This window comes from Rana temporaria, chromosome 1 (genome assembly GCF_905171775.1).
Source record: "Rana temporaria chromosome 1, aRanTem1.1, whole genome shotgun sequence".
In the NCBI taxonomy this organism is placed as follows: Eukaryota; Metazoa; Chordata; class Amphibia; order Anura; family Ranidae; genus Rana; species Rana temporaria.
In genome coordinates this window covers 186119058-186142033 of record NC_053489.1, presented here as the reverse complement: position 1 = coordinate 186142033, position 22976 = coordinate 186119058, and the positions used below count along the sequence as shown (strand labels likewise).

Sequence of the window (22976 nt, the reverse complement as noted above, 5' to 3'; positions counted from 1 at the left end):
CATGGCTGCATATGTGGGGGACATGGCTGCATTTGGGGACACATTTAAAAAAAAGTATCGGTATTCGGTATCGGCGACTACTTGAAAAAAAGTATCGGTACTTGTACTCGGTCCTAAAAAAGTGGTATCGGGACAACCCTAGTTATTATCACAAAAGGCCAATCAAATGTTAATAAACAAATGTTGGAGTATCTGAAATATGTAGAGAAACACATTACTTAGGGGAACAAGCGCTGTATGGCTTACCTATGGAGAGGACACCAAATCGCTCGGGAGTTGCAGCCAAACGTGGGAAAAAGCTTCCCGCGGCGACCGAGGGGGAAAACTGCGGCGGTGGACCTGTTTAACTGTATTATACATAGGTATATTGTGAGTTGAGACTGGAATATTGTGTGGAATAGTGATTGTGAAGGAATATCACCGTGAAAATTGTGAGAAATTGTAAGAAAAAGTTGTTCCACTCTCTCCATTCCCCTTCCATTCTTCTCTTCATTCCCCCCCTTTTTTGGAACATATAAATAATAATTATAATATTAGATACATCTGGCTTAAAGTGGTTTTAAAGCCTAAACATTATTTACCTTAATGCATTCCCTGCATTAGGGTAAAAATGTTTAGGTATTAGTATCTCCCCCTCCCTACCCCCTCCACCTCTCCCCCTCTTATATTTACCTGAGTCCTCGCTTGATCCTGCTACTGTCAGTCAAATCTTGTGACAAAGGAGGCGAGCTGCACTGTCTGTGTCTATGGATGCAGGCAGCGCGGTTCAGCATCAAGCCCACAGGTGTGCCACCAAAGGGAGCATCTTCCTATGGTGGCACCCTGAGAAGAGGAGTCGTCTGGAGCATTGGTGGGGGAACCCAGAAGAGGAGGATCGGGGCCACTCTGTGCAATAGAATTGATAAGTATAATGTGTTTGTTATTTAATTAAAAAAATATATATATTATACTTTAATACTAGAGCCTTGTTGGTTCATCCAATTGACTGTCTACCCCTACACAGACCTTAGATCACCACATCACCCTTTTCCAAATGCTGTGGCATTAATTTCTTGTGTGAGACAACAATAGAGAGCCCAATCTTGCAAATGGTTTACTCAATGAGGACTGTCAAATAGTTATAAAAAAAGTGTGTTTGCATTGCATTTTAGATTCACAGTTGCATTGTACACTGGGGTTGGTTTACTAAAGGAAAATATACAGTGAATTTGCTCTAGAGCTTAGTAAATGAGGTAAAGCTTCACTTTGCAAAGCATACTCAATCACATGCAAGAAAAAAAAAACTTGTACATGATTGGATGGTAGAAACCAGCAGAGCTTCCCCTCAGTTCAGGAGCAAATGCACTTGAAGTACACAGTATATTTGCCTTTATTAAATCAAGGAGGACAAGATTGTCACCTACGTTTGATTACAGAATATTTTTTTATAAAAGGAAAATGTATATATTTGAAATAAAAGGGTAAGAAAATTGGGTGAACATTTCCGTCTTAGGAACGATCGTACAATTTTCTGACAGTGTGCACATCATTTTCGAAAGCCGATTCCGACCTTCCAAACAAAAATGTCCGAAGGGACAAACTTCAATTTTTTTCTCGTACGGTAGCAGAACAAACTTTCTTCGGTTGATTTTTCGTACGAGAAGAATCAGAAAAGAAAGACTGCGCATGGTCAGAAACAATAACACAAAAAAAAGCCTTTATCATATAAGAATTTTCATACATTATTTCCTTCCTCGATTCTGACTTGCTGTGAAACAACAAGAAAAATCGAAAGATCGGCCGATTTTTATTTTATTTTTATAGTGTGTACCCCACTTAAAAGAACAAAATGCTAATCTGGGTGGCCAAAGCTGGCCATACACGGGTTGAATTCCGAAAGCATTTTCTTAAGAAAATTTTAACTAAGAATTTTCGTTTGAATTTCGCACCATTAGTGGGAAGCAGCAATGGCCGATTTTTGGTCGGGCCATCGAATTTGAGTGATGTTGGACATTTTTTGAAAAACAAACAATTGTAGCAACATGAGGTGAAATAGAATGCTTGGTTGGTTAAGTTTCTAAATCAATGGTGGCAACACTGAATCACAAAATGCACCAAATATCTGATTTTCAAAAAAAAAAATTGTTCACAATTCGACCCATATATGGCCTGCATAAGGCCCCTTTCACACTTATACGACTTGTCCCACGATTTGTGATGGCAAAGTGGCATGACAAGTCGTTTCCCATGATTTCCAATGACAACCATTCATATTAGTACGACTTCAAGTCGACATCAAGTTGTTCCGACTTCAAAGTAGTCTCTGCACTACTTTGGTCTGATTTTGATGCAACTTACACAGGCATTCCCTGAAATCGCGGCCACGAATTGCGGTAAAATTGTGCGACTTTGAAGTCGCAGTAGTGTGAAAGGGGCCCAAGTCTGGTTTCTTACAGCTTAGTGAATCTGTCCAATAGTTGGTTGCCTTCAGCTGTGCTCCTGTCAACCTTGCTAAAACCTATTGATTTCACCAGAACTATGAACCTTTTTCAGCTGGTTTTGGTAGTTGCTTACATTGGCAGTATGTGCTAGGATGTCTTGTATTTCTCCCCGACAGCCACAGGAGGGACCATGCTATCCATATCTTGGTAAGGACATAACGATCACATGCTCAGATGCAGTTATGAAGTTTCATACATTCCTTTCTTCTGTAATCCGACGTTACAGAAGTTAAAAGTAGAGGCACGTGAAATGGCTTCCTACGTGTTGGGGATTTGGGTTGTTTGTCTTGTGTTTTAGGTTGTTTCTGGCTTTTTTTTTTTTACTTCAGACTGATTTTAAACAATTAAAAAAAAAGAATCACTGGGTTGAGCTGCCATTACCCCAGAGCTGGGACCATATCGAATACGTAGCACATGACCATGCATACGTAAAGAAACGCGGCACTTTAAGTGTCCCAGATTTTAATCAGATTTTTAAGAGATCAAAGTGGTCAATCACTTGTTTTGGTGCCAAAAGCTCTGCTTTGGGTACTACCAGTACAGAGTTCTCAGCACTGAAAGCTAAATCGTACTGCAGTTTATGTCCTCACATAAATAATCCCACATAAATAATCCCACATGTTAGCCACAGTAAATATTTTTTGTGTGGATTTGTTGCATTAAACGCACAAGTTACACACCTACTTCACTTGGTAGTCCACACATGCACTCTGGTCATAGACCTTATAGACACATGGGGACCCTGCATACACTAAGCACAAGAAGCACACTGTCAGGTATATGCTAAACAAATGGCATTATCATGGACAGTCTGACTGTATTGGGCCCAAAAAAAACTAGTTTGTCCCAACCCATCACATTTTGTTTGCACGTATGTATGATTAAGCCTATAAGAGGGCACAGATACAATTTAGAGATTTTTTTATTAATATTTAATTGGACTAAAGGCTCTCCAATCTCAGGGGAAGAATCAACTGACTGAGTTGATTTTCTTTGCCAAATACTCTTGTTTTCCGCTGGTATAAGTCAACACCGGAGATGTTATCCTCATTTCCTCCACAGGCATAAACATGCATGAAGAAATGGGCTTAAAGTTAAACTCCAGCTTCCTTTTCACTAGAACTGAATGGAATGACCAGTCCCAGCATAACTCTGTACCATGTTGCTCTGTCTGCAGATCTCCTGATATTCTGGGTTTAGTTGTGGCTTTGTACCATGTGACACTCTGTATAATCTGGTTGTAAACTGCGGGCCTTCCAGCTACTTCCTGCTGCATTTCTAGCCTAGAACACACCCCTTTGTAGTCTGCAAACAATGTCACGTCTTCACAGCTCTGATGGTGGGTGGGAAGGAATAAATCCGAATTCGCATTTAGTCCTGCCCAGTTACAACTACTACAGGAAGAGTCCAAACCTCCCAAGTCCCGCCTCACAGATCACAGCATTATTCAAAAAAGGAAAGCCCTCCATATAATATGCACAGCCTGCTGGGAAAGCTAGTTGTACTGATGCCGAGGGGGATGAATAGATCGCCCTGGTACTTACAGCACCACATGAAAGTCACGTGACTTCCAGCATAACTATCACAGACGATCACTATCACACAGAAAATGTGTGCTTTTTCTTGCAGGTTGCCCTACATTCGGAAACTTGCAGATGTGAACAAATGGTAACCCAAGCACGACATGCATTTCCACGTGTTTTCAAAATGCACAGCAAAGCACACATTTTCTGTGCAAGTTGAGGCAAATGCAGCCTATATGGTCACACAAGCATGACGCACATTGCTACATGTTTCCAAAACACAAGGCAAATCATGCGTTTTCTTGCAGCTTGCTGTACATTTGTAAACACGCAGATGTGAAGGAATGGTAATGCAAGCGCACTGTGCTTTTCTAAACGCACAGAAAAGCATACATTTTCTTGCAGGTTGCTGTGTATTTGGAAACGCGCAGATGCAAACAAATAACGCAAGCACGATGAGCGTTGCCGTGCATTTTTGAAAAGCATGGCATGGTGTGCATTTTCTTGTGAGTTGCCTTGCATTCAGAAACGCGAAGATGCAAAAGAAAAGTAACACAAATGGCCCGTGTTTTTTTTTTTTTTTTTGTGGATTTCTGTGCATTTGGAAATGCACCGATGTGAACGATTGGTAACACAAATGCGACGCGCGTTGCCATTTGTTTTTGCACATATTTTCTTCCCTGGTCGCTGCACGTTTTTGATATGCATTTTTTATTGCAGGGTGCTTTGCACTCAGAAACATGCAGATGCAAACAAATGGTAATGCAAGCGAGCTGCACATTGGGGTAGATTTACTAAAGCTTGTGAATTGTAGCCAATCAGCTTCTAACCTCAGCTTGTTCAATTAGGCTTTGGCAATAAAAACTGGAAGCTGATTGATTTCTATGCAGAAGTGAGTCTGATTTTGCACTCTCCAGCTTTAGTAAATAAACCCCAATGTCACATGTTTTCGAAGCGCTCACCAAAGCGTGCGTTTTCTTGTGAGTTGCCTGCATTCGGAAATGCGCAGATGCAAACAAATGGTAACATAAGTATGATGTGCGTTGCCGTGTGTTTTCAAAATGTGCGACAAAGCGCATGTTTTTGTGCGGGTTGTCGTGCATTCGTTGCTATGTGTTTTTGAAACGCACAGCAAAGTACATAAATGAAAACACAGCCTAAATGGTAACGCAGGCGTGACATAAATTGCTGTTCAGTTTCAAAACACACGGCAAAGCATGCATTTTTTTATTGCGGGTTGCCGTGTGTTTGGAAACAGGCAAATGTGAACGAATGGTAACGCTAAAGTAATGTGCATTGCCATGCATTTTTGAAACGCACAGCAAAGTGTGCAATTTCTTGCGGGTTGTCATGCGTTCAAAAATGGAAAGTGCGACATGCATTGCTACGCATTTTAGAAAGGCACAGAAAAGCGTACCCAGAAACGCCCACAGTAATCCTTAGCCCCACCCACATCAACTCCCACAGCAGCTACAAGTGACTCCTATAGCCCAACCAAAACTACAGAGGCTCAAAGAATGATGTGACATGTAGTATCAGGACTGGCAAAGGAAGGAAACAGGAAGTCAGAGAACTTTAAAATTCAGGCAGGAGGAGTGACATCGCAGACACAAAAACCTGCTATATACAGCTAAAGTAGAATGACAGTGGGGTTGTGATTGCTTTACATGCATAATGCATCTGTTATTTTGGGGAGGAAAAGCTGGAGTTTCACTTTAAGGCCCTTTTTACACGGCAAGCCCGCTCACATCCGTCTATCCGTTTTCTGGCGGATCTGAGTGGGCCATCCATTGACTCCTAAGGGGAGATGGATGTCGGCTGAGATGTGTGCGCCAACGCCTGTCTGCCATCTGATCCACTGAAGACAGACGTATGGCGATACGTGAGCAGAGACGGACCTGTCATCCACCGGCTCAGCAGAGATCAATGGAGAGATCTCCTGCTGGGCTGGCGGACTCCGCTGAAACGGATCCACCTCGTATGAATGAGGCTTAAAGCTGAATTTTAGGCAAAATAAATGTCTAAATATAAGAGCCATGAGTATTCTTGAATTTTGGTGTCCTTTGTGTATGTCTTCCTGTTCTTTGTCGGAGTCAAGCATCAAACTCTTCACTTTTCCTCTATGCAGGACTTTCCTGTAATAAAGACCAGTCCCTACTGTTCTGTCTTTATGTACACAGTGACTGGTCTTCTTTCCACCTGTTTGCAGGAAAACAACCCTTACCCGCATTCAGCTCTGGACTGTTTCTGCTGTCCTCATGTGCAGAGACGGTATTTGGGCATGATCACGTCAGGAACAGTCCATTCTCAAGACCCTATAATGCGGAGGGGACCGGCCTTGCGCTCACGGGATCTTCGGATTAGGTAAGTGTATCTCCACTCTCCTCACCCTTACATAAAAACAGTTAACCCATGCAGTGTGTGCACAGCCCCACTGCACAGGAAGATAAACATTTGCCTGCATTTCTTCCTTAACGTTAATATTTTCCTCTCTGCAAACAGAACACACTTATATGCTTTACTGCCCAATATTTTACTTGGTCAGTTGTGACTTCTCACTAAATCTGAAAAGAAAAGAGTAAATTAATGTGGAGCTGAGGGGTACAGAAAACAGAGAAAAGGTGCTAAATATAAGGCAGATTGTAAGGGTTGGAGAAAGGTAAAGGGGAGGCAGTATGGCAACTGGTTGTGGACTAGGCAGAATAGAAAATACAGTGGAAGCTGGTCATGGCAGGGGGTGAATGGGAGAGACAACTGACCATGGAAAATTGAGAGACCAAAAGCAAGCAGCTGAGCATGGAAGAAAATGGCGCTTGAGCTGATAACGTACCAAGAAGAGTAACAGAAGGCAGAAAGAAGATGATCATGGTAAGCATGATGGGATAAATGACCATTGACAGAACTGTTTAGGTGGGTCTGAGCATGTTTGGGGTCCATAGAGAAAGATTGTGGCTGCAAGGAGAAATGTACAATAGAAGGGAGGCTGTTGAGGGGTGAAAGGGAGAAGAAGAGTAGCAGATGTTTGTGTTCCATTAAGAACATTTCATTTCTGCTTCAAAGTTTTTAGCCAAAGGTAAGTCTCCACAGACAACATACCATGGAAAGTATGGCATTGTAAAATATGTGGAATGTAGTGTAAAGTGGTGGGGTTGAGCTGGAGAATTTTGCGACAGAGGGTAGGGCTGACACTGGGGAACTTGGGAACAATGTATGTCAAGGACATAGACAATGATGTCTCTTTTAGGACATAAGTACTACTTATAAACAATAATTGCACACTGGACACAGTGTTGCAGTATACAACTCCAAAAGGGGTTGAAAAAATGAGAAGAAGCACACATGTTTTTCTGCTCAATTTATTCCTGGCGCTTATATCCTCTAGCACTGAATGCCAAAGTTCTCCTCTGAGCAGTTCGACAGAGCTCAGAATCGCATGTGCTGGGGACAGCTGGTCAGGACTGATTTCTCAGATCTGGACTCCGCTTTATGTACTAAGCATGTAGGTTTTACAGAATCTCTAATGAAAACAGAACATTTCAATCCCCTTTCACGCCCAGAATAAATGGGATTTATAATAGGACAGGACAAATAATATATTTGTGGGATAAGTACAGTGTATTTGGGAACTGTAAAGTGAGATTCCAAAGTCTTTCATCCGGCCATTTCTACTTTTATTATATACATGCTTTGTTAATTAGAAAAAGTATATAAACCCATTGGGTTGCATAAATTCTGTATATGTATAAACATGTCCTCCCATTGTGTAAATTTACAGTAGAAAAAGTAGCCATACAGTGCCTTGAAAAAGTATTCACACCCCTTGAAATTTTCCACATTTTGTCATGTTACAACCAAAAACGTAAATGTATTCTATTGGGATTTTATGTGATCATCCGAAAATGGAAAGAGTATGGCACAACTGAAAACCTACCAAGACATGGCCGTCCACCTAAACGGACAGGCCGGGCAAGGAGAGCATTAATCAGAAAAGCAGCCAAGAGGCCCATGGTAACTATGTAGGAGCTGCAGAGATCCATAGCCCAGGTGGGGGAATATGTTCACAGGCCAACTATTAGTCCTGCACACCACAAATCTGATCTTTATGGAAGAGTGGCCAGAAAAAAAGTAATTGTTGAAAGAAAGCCAAAAGAAGTCCCATTTTCAGTTTGTGAGAAGCCATGTGGAGGACACAGCAAACGTGGAAGAAGGTGTTCTGGTCAGATGAGACCAACATTTTACTTTTTGGCCTAAAAGCAAAACGCTATGTGTGGTGGAAAACTAACACCGCACCTCACCCTGAACATACCACTGTGAAACATGGTGGTGGCAGCATCATGTTGTGAGGATGCTTTTCTTTAGCAGAGACAGGGCAGCTGGTCAGAGTTGATAGGAAGATGGATGGAGTCAAATACAGGTCAATCTTAGAAGAAAACCTGTTAGTCTGCAAAAGACTTGAGACCGGGGTGAAGGTTCACCTTCCAGCAGGACAACGACCCTAAACATACAGCCAGAGCTACAATGGAATGGTTTAGATCGAAGCATATTCATGTGTTAGAATGGCCCAGTCACAGTCCAGACCTAAATCCAATTGCTGTTCAATTGCTCTCCATCCAATCTGACAGAGCTTAAGCGATATTGCAGAGAAGAATGGGCAAACATTTCACTCTCTAGATGTGCAAAGCTGGTAGAGATACCCAAAAAGACTTGCTGCTGTAATTGCAGTGAAAGGTGGTTATACAAAGTATTGACTCAGGGGGGCTGAATACAAATGCCCCCCACACATATTTATTTGTAAAACATTTTGAAAACCATTTATCATTTTCCTTCCACTTTACAATTGTGTGCCACTTTGTGTTGGTCTATCACATAAAATCTCAATAAAATACATTTATGTTTTGGGTCCTAACATGACAAACGTGGAAAAGTTCAAGGGGTATGAATACTGTATTCAGTGTTTGTGCATGGCTTGATATATATTTTCTAGTTTCAAAATATGAAAGTATATCTAAACTAAAAAAAAAAAATTTTTTTTTTTTACATATTGCAGGTTAACAGTCCTTATATGTGTATGTGGTGACTGCATATTTTAAGCTTTTTCCTTTTTCATCTAGTAATCCTGCCAGTAACACGCTTCATGTCCTAGGGTGACAGTGCTTACGCACTGTAATGTATCTATGGGGGAGCAGCATTGTCATTCCAGGGATGAAAGTGTGTTAGAATTTCAGAACTACGCCTTCTTTTCTCCTCTCCTCAAGTGGAGTTCCACCCAAAAATGGAACTTCTGCTTTACGTGCTGGTGACCATCTGACATGCCACATTTGGCATATAATTTTTTTAGGGGAGGAGCGGGTACCCTGTTTATACAGGCACCCAGCTCCCACTTCCTCCCCTGGCACCAAAAGGAAGTTCACCTCTCCCCCTCCCTCCCTGCAATCTTCTGGGACACATCACAGGTCCCAGAAGATTGCCCGGCCATTCACAGCGCGCAGTGCGGCTTGCTCATGCGTAGTGCGCACCCGGCTGTGAAGCCACAGCCAGGCGCCCACAGTTAGAATGCCAGCGCCGCGGAGAGGAGGGGGGAGGAGTGAGGCTTTCTGCACCCGCATCGCTGAACCGTGGGACAGGTGAGTGTCTGAATATTGAAAGTCTGCAGTTGCACTTTTTGTAGCTGCTGACTTTTAAATGGGTGGAACTCCGCTTTAATAACATAACAGGGGGAGGTGTTTAGTAGTCCACAGAGTTATTGAGATATAATTACTTTGACATTTCAGTGTCGGCTTACTAAGAAAAGTTAGGGACTCACTGGATTTCTAGCAGGATCCACTGTTTTTTTTTTTTTCAGTTTGTCAAACAGATTAATCAAAAAGCTTAATGCCGCATACACACGATCATTTTTCAGCATGTCCAAAAAAACAACGTTTTCCCAACTTCATCATTAAAACGACGTTGCCCACACACCATCGTTTTTAAAAAATGATCTAGCAAAGCGCGGTGACGTACATCACGTACAACGGCACTATAAAGGGGAAGTTCCATTCGCCTTTGGGCTGCTTTAGCTGATTCCGTGTTAGTAAAAGACGATTCACGCTTTTCTGTCTGTTACAGCGTGATGAATGTGCTTACTTCATTATGAACGGTAATTTTACCAGAACGAGCGCTCCCGTCTCATAACTTGCTTCTGAGCATGCATGGGTTTTTTACATCGTTTTAGCCCACACGCGATAATTTTTTACAACCCGAAAAACGACATTGTTTAACCACTTAACCCCCGGACCATATTGCTGCCCAAAGACCAGAGCACCTTTTGCGATTCGGGACTGCGTCGCTTTAACTGACAATTGCGCGGTCGTGCGACGTGGCTCCCAAACAAAATTGGCGTCCTTTTTTTCCCACAAATAGAGCTTTCTTTTGGTGGTATTTGATCACCTCTGCGGTTTTTATTTTTTGCGCTATAAACAAAAATAGAGCGACAATTTTGAAAAAAAAAAAATTTTTTACTTTTTGCTATAATAAATATCCCCCAAAAATATATATAAAAAAAATGTTTTCCTCAGTTTTCCTCAGTTTTTTTTTACGTATTCTTCTACATATTTTTCGTAAAAAAAATCGCAATAAGTGTTTATTGATTGGTTTGCGCAAAAGTTATAGCGTTTACAAAATAGGGGGTATTTTTATGGCATTTTTATTAATATTTTTTTTTTTACTAGTAATGGCGGCGATCAGCGATTTTTTTTCGGTACTGCGACATTATGGCGGACACTTTGGACACTTTTGACACATTTTTGGGACCATTGGCATTTTTATAGCGATCAGTGCTATAAAAATGCATTGGATTACTATAAAAATGCCACTGGCAGTGAAGGGGTTAAGTATGTCCCTGGGTGTGTTCTTACTGTGGGGGGGGGGGGGGGGGTGGCCTCACTAGGGGAAGCCCTGATCTTCGGTTCATACATTGTATGAACAGAGGATCAGCATTTCCCCCCCTGACAGGACCGGGAGCTGCGTGTTTACACACACAGCTCCCGGTCCCCGCTCTGTAACGAGCAATCGCGGGTGCCCTGCCGGCGATCGCGCCCGCCGGGCACCCGCACGCGCCCCTAGTGGCCGCAAACAGAGCCGACGTAGTATGACGGGCTCTCGCCCAGGAGAGCCGACCTGCCGCCGTAGAATGACGGCGGCTGGTCGGCAAGTAGTTAAAACGACGCTAAAAAATGCAGCATGTTCGATTTTTTTTTTTTTTTTACGTTTTTCAGAACCTGAAAAATGATGTGTAGCCCACACACGATCATTTTAAATGACGTTTTTGCAAAACAATGTTTTTTTCATGCCGAAAAATGATCGTGTGTACGCGGCATTACAGAAGATTATTCTTAGGTTTTATATTATACACTTAAAAAATTTGACTACAAGATGGATTACAGGCACCTGGAATTCCCCTTGAATTGCTCTAATGCAGGATTCTTCCCAGCCCTGTCTGTAGCATCAAACTGAATTGCTAGCTCAGGATCAGAGACTTCTCCTTTTGTCTGTTAGTCAGTAAAGACCGATAAGCTAATTTTCATTTACTGTAAAATCTTACAGCAGAAATGGCTTGGTTCCAGCGAAGCGATACATAATCAAACACTTGGTACAATGTAACCGAGGCTATTTCTCTAATAGCTGTCACGGAAGCCTAATCCATCATCATTAATTGTGATGAAAGCACTTAGACAAAATGTTCAGATGCAGCCACAATGTGAATATTAAAAGTTTGCAATCTGTGTAATTGGTGAGCTCAGTTTTCCCCCTACACACTTTGCATGCATTTTGGGAGGAAGAACCTTTCCGCTCATCAACGAGTTAAGTAGAATTCTTCTTGTAGGCTGGCAGAGAGCCTTTCTCTTAATTGCAGATGGCTTGCTTGGTATCCGTGTGACCTTTGTTCCTGTGTGCTCCATGTGCGTGCTGCAGAAGTCCAGACATTTACATTGTGAAACCGACCGCTACATTTTAACCAATGATCCCTGTTTGTTACATGTTATCTCACCTTTTGATTTAAAAAAAAAAAAAGCGGCTTTTCTTTAATAATATGAAGTGACGTCTGTAGCATTCATGTTTATAAAGCATAAGGTTTAATGCCAGCCTTTGCTGTTTTATTCATGGCACGTAGTTGCTGTACTGTGGATGTTTCCAAATAGAAGTAATAGAATTAATGGTTAGGGGCCATGATCATTCTTTATTTTAAAACTAGAAACGTATTACAACCAGGGCCGTCTTAATAGCATCATGGGCCCCTGGGCAAAGTAATGCTCTGTGGCCCCTACAATGATGACAGTGCAGGTAAACAGACATCAAGTAGGTAAGAGGCAGACTGCCTCCCCTGCCTCCCCTGTGTATCTATCACTCTCAGTGCCATCATGGGGCCCCCAATTTCGAGGCAGCGCGGGCTCAAGGTCTAGCTGCTTTGGGGAAAGTGCAGGGGCCCTCCATGCAGCTGGGGCCCCTGGGCAGTGCCCAGGTGTGCCCTCTTATTAAGCCCTGATTACAACCAGTGAGTTTGATGAAGAATTGTGGAAATGGGACCATAATCCATGTGATGTTTTAAGCAGAACAGCAATAAAAAAAAAAAAAAAATCGTGTCAGGAAGTTAACTTAAAGTGGAGGTTCACCCAGAAATGTTAATTTTTAACATTAGATTGAGGCTCATTTTGTCAAGGGGAATCGGGTGTTTTTTTTTTAAAATCGAAGCAGTACTTACCGTTTTAGAGAGCGATCTTCTCCGCTGCTTCCGGGTATGGGCTGCGGGACTGGGCGTCCCTATTTGATTGACAGGCTTCCGACGGTCGCATACATCGCGTCACGATTTTCCGAAAGTAGCCGAACGTCGGTGCGCAGGCGCCGTATAGAGCCGCACCGACGTTCGGCTTCTTTCGGCTACTCGTGACGCGATGTATGCGACCGTCGGAAGCCTGTCGGAAGACTGTTAATCAAATACGAACGCCCAGTCCCGAAGACCATACCCCGAAGCGGCGGAGAAGATCGCTCTCTAAAACGGTAAGTACTGCTTCGTTTTTAAAAAAAAACTACCCGATTCCCCTTGACAAAATGAGCATCAATCTAATGTTAAAAAAAAAAAATTCGGGTGAACTCCCGCTTTAAGATTGTTCCACAAATAAAGCATATATAATCCCAAAATCAAACATTTAAAATATTGCATCTAACTAGGCCTTAGATGTGCTGGCTGCATTGGCGTCTTTTTAGGGCTTTTTCGGTCATTTTGTATTTGGTGATCTTTCCAGTAAGACTAAAGGATGTTGGTACACACGATTGGATTTTCCGATGGGAATTGTATGATGGCAGGGTTTTGTCAGAAAATCCGACCGTTTGTATGCTCCATTGGACAATTGTTGTCGGATTTTCCCGCCAACAAATGTTGGATAGCATGCTTTAAAATTTTCCGACAACAAATGTGTGTTGTCGGATTATCTGATCGTGTCGGTCAAAAATCCAAAGTACAAACACGCATGCTCAGAAGCAATGCTAACCATAACACAACATTAGCAGAAGTTGCTCAAAGGGTGGTGCTAAAGAGCTGAAACACCATGTAGTTTTGTGTTTGTTGGCCGACAATTCTTTGCCGTTTGTATGCAAGACAAGTTCATGGCCAAAGCCCTTCGGACAAAAGCCCTACGATTTGTCTGCGGAAAAGCCGATCGTGTGTACCGGGCTTTAAGATGACAAGGCTCACTCGCTGCACTGTATGTATTGGGAAGCAGCATTGTCACCTTAGTCTTCTCTCCTAATCTGGACTACAAACACCTCCTCCTCCCCTTCTCTCCATTACATAAGGTTAGGTGATCTGCAGTTAACAGAATATAGCTGGGAAGCCTGATACTATTGTTAGAAATTTCATTTCAGTACACAGGAAGTTACAAGGATACTGGTTTTCTGAGGTATTTTTGTGTACTTGCCGAAAACGTACTTGGTCTGAAAAAAAATAAAATATGAAGCCACATACTAGGACTGTCCATTGCAATATACTATATTGGGTTTAGATATGATTGTACAAACTCTGTTCAGTCTTATAAAATTACTAACAACTGTGTAGTGTATGGGGCTCCCCATATAATTCATATAATATATGTGCAGGTAACCTGCAGATGCACTGCGCTGCACCTGCGGATCAGTTTGAAAGCAGCCCTGTAACCACTGCAGAACAGATATGCCCAAATATGCATTGTGATTTTAGTACTAAACTTGCCTTTAATAAAAGTCTTCCCTTTAGGTATTGCCGGCTGTTGCTGTCCCAGACAGAGTGCATTTGGTATCACTCCACCTGTGACAGGAGTTGGCGCTATACAGGAAGCATTGGCTTGTGCGCCTCTGCTCTGCAGCCACTCCCTTTCTCTACCGCCAGTTTCATTCACAACACTGACGCTCTGTGATGGCGAGTCCGCAACCCACGATCTGGGCTTGCCAACCCGCCATCCCAGAGCAGGAGGTTGCGGGCCACATGTTGGGCACCCCTGCTTTAGGAACATGTTGGAGAACAGAGATTACTGTTATTAAAGACCCCATAACAAATCAATGCTCCTACTACTGACTGCTAGAACCTGAGGGCCACAATTCAAACACCAAAGGGCTGCATGTTGCCTCAGGCTGCAGGTTGGGCACCAGGGCCCTAAATCGTCCCAATGAACTCCTTTCTTTTGTTTTGTTAAAGCGGAGTTCCACCCAAAAGTGGAACTTCCGCTTAATCCACTCCTCGCCCCCTTACAAATGTAATTTTTTTTTGGGGGGGGAGTGGGGGCTTCAGGAGGAGTGGGACTTCCTGTCCCACTTCCTCCTTCCACCGAGGGGCTGCTAAGGCGAACAGTCAGATCGCCTTTTGGCAGCCCCTCCCTGTAGGCGATCGCCTGGGACACGTGACAGGTCCCAGGCGATCGCCTGTCCAACCGGATGGCGCAGCACCGCGCGCGCATGCGCAGTGGGTGCCCGGCCGTGAAGCCGAAAGCTGTCACGGCCGGGTGCCCACACTTAGAATGAAGACGCCGGCCGGAGAGGGGGGGGAGAGGAGAGGAGCGGAGCCCCAGCCGGCGCATCACTGGAACGTGGAGCACGTGAGTGTATGTTTATTAAAAGCCAGCAGCTACACTTTTTGTAGCTGCTGACTTTTAATAAACATTAAAAATTACTGGAAGACCCCTTTAAATATTAAATTGAACGTGTTTTGTTATATCTGTTCTACAAGAAGTAAAAAAAATTAATAAAAATACTTGATCCTTCCAGAAAAAAACAAGCTGTGCAGCTTTAAACAAAGATGAAAAATGCCTTTTAATATAGGTGTAGGACATTTACATACCTCCAGAAGCCTGACTGGAATACTCCCAGGATGTTGCCAAGTGAGGCCTAGTCATTACTGCTCACCTCCACCATCACAGGAGTGAGCTCTTTCTCTGATTCCAACTCCCTCACCACATGCTCTCTCTTCCCTCCATATGCAGTAGCTTTAAGCTCAGCGTGTGAGAGCTCACTCCTGTGATGGTGGTGAGCAGTATTGATCAAGGCAGGCCATACTTAAGTCGAATTTTCTTTAGAGAATCTTATCGAATAATTTTTGTTCAAATTTCGCACCATTAGTGCGGCCATCGAATTTGAGTAATCAGGCATGTTGTAATTTTTTTTTTAAAACAAACGATTTTCTAATCAATGATGGGAGAATCATGCGAGAAATGTAATTGTAAAAGAAATGCGCATGTGCAAGAAAAGAAAATTCCCAGAAAGAAAAGTAGATTCCCAGCTACGTAAACGAATTTCTGTAGCAATGGGCTTGTTGAACACATTTTGAAATAAATGGTGGCACCATCAGATCACAAAACACACAAAATGTATGATTTTTAAAAGAGAATTCTTTCGAAATTTGACCTATATAGCCAGCCTTAGTATTGTTATTTCCCATTTTCTTGTGTCATTATCTGAATATTAGCATAGTGTAGTCAGATGCAATGTTATAATCAGACCACTTGTGGGCACTCTTTGTATTTGTGGAATGTGCAGACTACAGTCTTGTTTGACTAAGCTGGTGAGTATACACAGCTCAATAAAAACAAATTATGTGATTGCTCGTGTGATCTCTGGAAGAAAGAAATATTCCAACATGTAGGAAAATATCCATGGAAGCGATAAATGATAATCATTCCTTTTCAGAGAAGAAAAGGGAGAAATGCTGCATGTATGCTGTAACTGTAAGGCCCCTTTCAGACGTACGGATCCTGTGAGGATCCGTACCTTTCTTGTCCGCTTGCTCAGTAGGGATCGCTCCTTGATCCCCGCTGAGCCGGCAAATGACAGGCATTCAAAATACGTCAGGATTATGTATTGAACGCCAGAGAGCAACTGCTTAGCTGCATTCTGAAAAGCGATTCAAGCTTTATTATTACAGGATACCCCTCTGTCCATCAGAAATAAAAAAATAAACTTTTAAGACCGCTTTTAACTACTGCAAAGGCGTGTATTCTCATGAGGAAAAGTACCACCCTGCCAACCAAATCTCATTGGCTAGCCAAGCTAACTGAAATCCTACAAATGGAGAACTTTACTATGGTTCTGTGAGAGCAAAATGAGAAATATTGTCTAGACTCCCTATTCCTTTTACAAAGAACAGACCCCCTTAGCCTCTCAGCAGTAGCCTTGTCATTATTTTGATTCACAGAGCTCATTCTATATGCCATGGAGGGGGGGGGGGGGCTGGGTCACCCTTGTCATCCTCTGTCCCTTACTCCTTCCCCCTCCCTCTTAAAGGGGTTGTAAAAGTTAAAAAAAAAATTCTAAATAGTTTCCTTTACCTTAGTGCAGTCCTCCTTCACTTACCTCATCCTTCCATTTTGCTTTTAAATGTCCTTATTTCTTCTGAAAAATCCTCACTTCCTGTTCTTCTGTCTGTAACTCCACACAGTAATGCGAGGCTTTCTCCCTGGTGCGGAGTGTTGTGCTCGCCCCCTTCCTTGGACTACAGGAGAGTTAGGACGCCCACTAACACACAGCTCCTTTCTCTATCTGCAACGTAGAGAGCGTCCTGACTCTCCTGCTCGCCCCCTCAAGAGGCTTTCTCCACACCAGGTAGAAAGCCTTGCATTACTGTGTGGAGTTACAGACAGAAGAACAGGAAGTGAGGATTTCTCAGAAGAAATAAGGACATTTAAAAGAAAAATTGAAGGATGAGGTAAGTGAAGGAGGACTGCACTAAGGTAAAGGAAGCTATTTAGGAAAAAAAATTGTACCTTTACAACCCCTTTAAAAAAAAAAAAAGAACCTTTAATACCACTTTAACCGTTTAACGACCGCCGCATGTACATATATGTCGGCAAAATGGCACGTACAGGCAGAACGACGTGCCCGCACGTCGCTGCCTAGACGTGGGTCGGGGGTCCGATCGGGACCCCCCCGGTACATGCGGCGGTCGGAAATCCGCGGGGAGCGATCCGGGATGAGGGCGCGGCTATTCGTTTCTAGCCGCCCCCTCGCGATCGCTCCCCGGAGCTGAAGAATGGGGAGAGCCGTATGTAAACACGGCTTCCCCGTGCTTCACTGTGGCGGCTGCATCGATCGTGTGATCCCTTCTATAGGGAGACACGATCGATGACGTCAGACCTACAGCCACACCCCCCTACAGTTGTAAACACACACTAGGTGAAACTTAACTCCTTCAGCGCCCCCTGTGGTTAACTCCCAAACTGCAACTGTCATTTTCACAATAAACAATGCAAATTAAATGCATTTTTTGCTGTGAAAATGACAATGGTCCCAAAAATGTGTCAAAATTGTCCGAAGTGTCCGCCATAATGTCGCAGTCACGAAAAAAATCGCTGTTCGCCGCCATTAGTAGTAAAAAAATAAAATACAAAAAATGAAATAAAACTATCCCCTATTTTGTAAACGCTATAAATTTTGCGCAAACCAATCGATAAACACTTATTGCGATTTTTTTTACCAAAAATAGGTAGAAGAATACGTATCGGCCTAAACTGAGGAAAAAAAAAATATATGTTTTTGGGGGATATTTATTATAGCAAAAAATAAAAACCGCAGAGGTGATCAAATACCACCAAAAGAAAGCTCTATTTGTGGGAAAAAAAGGACGTAAATTTTGTTTGGGAGCCACGTCGCACGACCGCGCAATTGTTTGTTAAAGCGACGCAGTGCCGAATCGCAAAACCTGGCCTGGTTATTTAGCTGCCTAAAGGTCCGGGGCTTAAGTGGTTAAATGAAGTGCACATGGTATGTTGGGACCTGTATGCTTATCAGCTAGCTGCTTTGCATCTGGACATTGCTGGAGACTTATTGCTGGAGACTTATTGCTGGAGATGATACTGAAGGTATCGAAACTGATCTGCTGTATTCTCTTTCCTTCTGCACACTATTTACACAAAGCTGCTTCTCAATGGTCGGGTTAGAGGTTTTCTTGCTATTTGGGATAACCTATGCGCAGGATATTTGAATCCTTTTTTTTTGTACAGAAAAGGCAGGTGTTACTTTCACATTCGCTTACAAATTCTAGTATAACAAACTGACAGCGTATTATTTAACTTGTGCCGCTGATGGATTCTTACTTGTCTGCCTGCTCTTAGTATCACACGCTAAGCATTTACTGCATTTTTTAATGGAAAGTTTAGTTCCTTACTAATTAATGAATACATAAGAATGCCATCTGTTGCAGAGACTTTACTACCTTTGCTGCAGTGTTGTTCTGTGTCTGCGTTGTGTGGGTGTCGCGCTTCTTCTTTATCCCACAGTATGGCAGACATAAGTTGCTGGTGTGCTATCCCTTACCATCTTGTGGCTGTGGGGAGTCTCATGAAAGAAAATTACTTGTGATGTGCCCAAGAGAGGTGCCAACTGAAATCTGAGGCAGTGAACTGGAAAGGATGTTCCTGCGCGTTCCCCAAAGGGCCGGGGCTAATAGTTGTCAGGGGCTTGCAGCAGCAGACGCTCTGCATGAAGAGCTCAGCTATTTTTAATTGTCTCCGCAACTTTCCCCTTTTCTTGTCCTGTGTTTGTCCTTTATGTGAACTGTTCATGTTTTATCGTAGTCCAATCAGTGCGGTACACTTAAGTGCCCGCAGCCCATGGCTCTCTTTTTCATGGGCCATTTGAAGTGGAATGGTAGCGAATGTTTTCAGCCTGAGAAACTGAATTTCTCGCAAAAATGTACACTGGCAAGAGCATCTCGCAGCTGAAGCCCCTGGATCTCATTGTGTTGTTACCACTTGACCTGAAACGTCTGGCCTCTGTTTTGCTCTGAGTCATGCTCCAAATCAGCCACTAGCATGGCTAAAACTTCAGAGCACGCCTATCTGGTATTTGCTTGGTAAGGTTTTTATCAGTATGTGTAATGTTTTTTTTTGCTTCTTTTTATTAAGCTTTAATTGTTGTTTTTTTTCACAGCTGCGATGGAGATGAATGAAAGTTCACGCTGGACAGAAGAGGAAATGGAAACTGCAAAGAAAGGTGCGTAGGATTGTGGTGGTGTTATGAGTGGGTTGCTATGTGCTGTCACAAATCATCAGCTTTTTCCTCCCCCCTACTTTCATGCTATTTGTAGCGTCCATGTGAGGCACATAATGATTCAGAAATACAAGACCTATGCTACGTAATATTTGGTGTTACATGGAAGAGCTTTTTACATTTAAAGGGAAAGTCCTGTGTACGTTCATATACAGTGTTCACATATATTCGGAAGCATTAATCAAACAACTTAGAGACACAATTAAATGCATATGAGGCTGCCTCTCATTTAGCAAAGTATATGCAATAGATTTTCTGAGTATTTGCGATGCTTGCATCTGGAATATGGACAGATTATGACCCTCAATAGTATCTCCTATATTCTTTAAAGCGGTGTTCCAGGCTTTTTTATGTTTATTAAAAGTCAGCAGCTACAAAAGCATAGCTGCTGGCTTTTAATAAACATACACTTACCTGCTTCACCACGCCGCCCGGAGCTCCGCTCCTCTCCCCTCCTCTCCGCCTGGATATTCATTCTAACTGTGGGCACCCGGCCCTGACAGCTTGAGTGGACAGGCTACCTGAGTGGACAGGCGATCGCCTGGGACCTGTCACGTGTCCCAGGTGATCGCCTACAGGGAGGGACCGCCAAAAGGCAATATGACGTATCGCCTAAGCGGTCCCTGGGCGGAAGGAGGAAGTGGGACAGGAAGTCCCACTCCTACTGAAGCCCCCACCCCCAAAAAAAAATTGTGGCATGTAAGGGGGCGAGGAGTGGTTTAAGCGGAAGTTCCAATTTTGGGTGGAACTCCACTTTAAGGAAATGGGTGGCTTCTGCAAGGCCTAAGCTGGCCATTTGTGGAGCGATTTCCTTTTGTGTAACCATGGGTTGCAGGAAGGAGAATCACTTGATTTCCCCATTAACATTGACTGTGATGATGAAGGGAATCTCTTGCGCGAAGCCATCCCCGCCGGGAGAATACAGTGGCTAAAATAATTGGTTGTGAGTGTCACCGGCGCAAAAGAAAATAAATAAATAAATGTGAACTGTGATCTGCTGCAGTACTGTGTGCCCTTAGTGGGGGTCAATAGTGCTCTAAGAAGAAAAATGTTACTGCGCTGATCTAATTATCCAGAGGTATTTAATCTCTGGGAATATGGACATAAGTGAAATATCAGGGCCACAATGTACCCAATCTTAAGTGTGAATAACCTGAATACAAACAATAAAAAATATAAGAAATATATGAGTCATACAAATGTGACACAGTGATTTCAAACTTAAATCATATATCTAGATCAGTGTGTCAGCATACAATCCATATGCCACAGTGCTTCTATGAGAAAAATGGCTGTTGCTGCTACTGACCAACCAAATCGTGAAAACAATACGAAAGATATTACAAAAAAAAATATATATTATATATATATGTGTGTGTAAAAACCCAATATGCAGTATGCCAACTGCACCGTGAGTTGTCCAATAACCGATATTGGAACAAAATAAAATAAATATCAATAAAAGTGAAATAATTATCAAACAACCATACAAATGTGCAATGTGCTGGCTGCACTTAAAAATAGTCCAAATGACAGGCAATCTTGCTCTTATACAATAGGTTCCAGCAAACACAAGGTTCAATGTTGGTAATGCTGTGTACAGGAAAGTGCCGCTATCTCTTCCACCCGACAAAGATGTGCCACCATCACCAATGGTTAAAATCAACACTCACCAGACCCCAGATATTATTAGGCTCCAAAGTTAAACAGGAAAGTGCCGCTATCTCTTCCACCCGACAAAGATGTGCCACCATCACCAATGGTTAAAATCAACACTCACCAGACCCCAGATATTATTAGGCTCCAAAGTGGTGTCTTTTCTTTGTCGGTCAGTGGGTGTTGCCTCCTTTTCCCTTTTACAAGGTGTCATCAATTCCTCAAAAACAAGGGGCTCATCATGGTGTAGTATATTAAAATATGTATTTATTTAAAAAAGGTAAAAAAATATAACACTTACAATATAAAGCTCTCCTGACGACGCAACTAGCGAAACGCGTAGAGGCTGTTTGGACACACACATTGAGGGTGCAGCACACCAGCGCGCACGGACCCCTTGTAGCAATACATGCGGAGCACAGCGGGGCAAGCACACTTCTTAGGACGCCACTTAAATGCTGGTCAGCGGCTTTTAACGGTTGACACTGCCAAAGACACTCAGTGCCGGTCAGAGGCACTTTATATTGTAAGTGTTATATTTTTTTACCTTTTTTAAATAAATACATATTTTAATATACTACACCATGATGAGCCCCTTGTTTTTGAGGAATTGATGACACCTTGTAAAAGGGAAAAGGAGGCAACACCCACTGACCGACAAAGAAAAGACACCACTTTGGAGCCTAATAATATCTGGGGTCTGGTGAGTGTTGATTTTAACCATTGGTGATGGTGGCACATCTTTGTCGGGTGGAAGAGATAGCAGCACTTTCCTGTACACAGCATTACCAACATTGAACCTTGTGTTTGCTGGAACCTATTGTATAAGAGCAAGATTGCCTGTCATTTGGACTATTTTTAAGTGCAGCCAGCACATTGCACATTTGTATGGTTGTTTGATAATTATTTCACTTTTATTGATATTTATTTTATTTTGTTCCAATATCGGTTATTGGACAACTCACGGTGCAGTTGGCATACTGCATATTGGGTTTTTACACACACATATATATATAATATATATTTTTTTTTGTAATATCTTTCGTATTGTTTTCACGATTTGGTTGGTCAGTAGCAGCAACAGCCATTTTTCTCATAGAAGCACTGTGGCATATGGATTGTATGCTGACACACTGATCTAGATATATGATTTAAGTTTGAAATCACTGTGTCACATTTGTATGACTCATATATTTCTTATATTTTTTATTGTTTGTATTCAGGTTATTCACACTTAAGATTGGGTACATTGTGGCCCTGATATTTCACTTATGTCCATATTCCCAGAGATTAAATACCTCTGGATAATTAGATCAGCGCAGTAACATTTTTCTTCTTAGTGGCTAAAATAGCCCTCTAGCAATAACAGCATGTAAAATCCAACAGGTTGGTTGTACCTAAGGTGATCGATCAACTAGTACAAATCTCGGCAGGTCCCTGCTAAACTGGCTGAGAGATTTGAACTGACTGTGCCTGGCTTTAAAGTACATTTATCACGTCTTATCAGATGAGATCACCATACCTTATAGCAGTGATGGTGAAGCTTGGCACCCCAGATTATTTGGAACAACATTTCCCATGATGCTCAACTACACTGCAGAGCGCATTATGGAAAATGTAGTTCCAAAACATCAGGGGTGCCAAGGTTCGCCATCACTGCCTTATAGTTTTGGAAACTGGTCCATACGAAAATGTTTTGATATGTGCAGGTTAGACACTACATCAGTACTGCGCGAGTTGCCCAATACACCTGGCCTTGTTTGAAAAATTCTTT

The 22976-nt window shown here is 42.5% G+C and overlaps 1 protein-coding gene across 13 annotated transcripts in view; it reads left to right on the top strand.

The window, feature by feature from the left end:
• Positions 1-22976, top strand: part of NCOR2 (nuclear receptor corepressor 2) — a 599120-nt gene that overhangs the window by 370960 nt on the left and 205184 nt on the right. For all 13 annotated transcript variants that reach the window (XM_040347350.1, XM_040347349.1, XM_040347347.1 and 10 more), the window contains one exon: positions 19427-19489. In XM_040347350.1, the coding sequence (XP_040203284.1) occupies positions 19427-19489 (63 nt within the window). The remainder of the gene's footprint in view (positions 1-19426; positions 19490-22976) is intronic.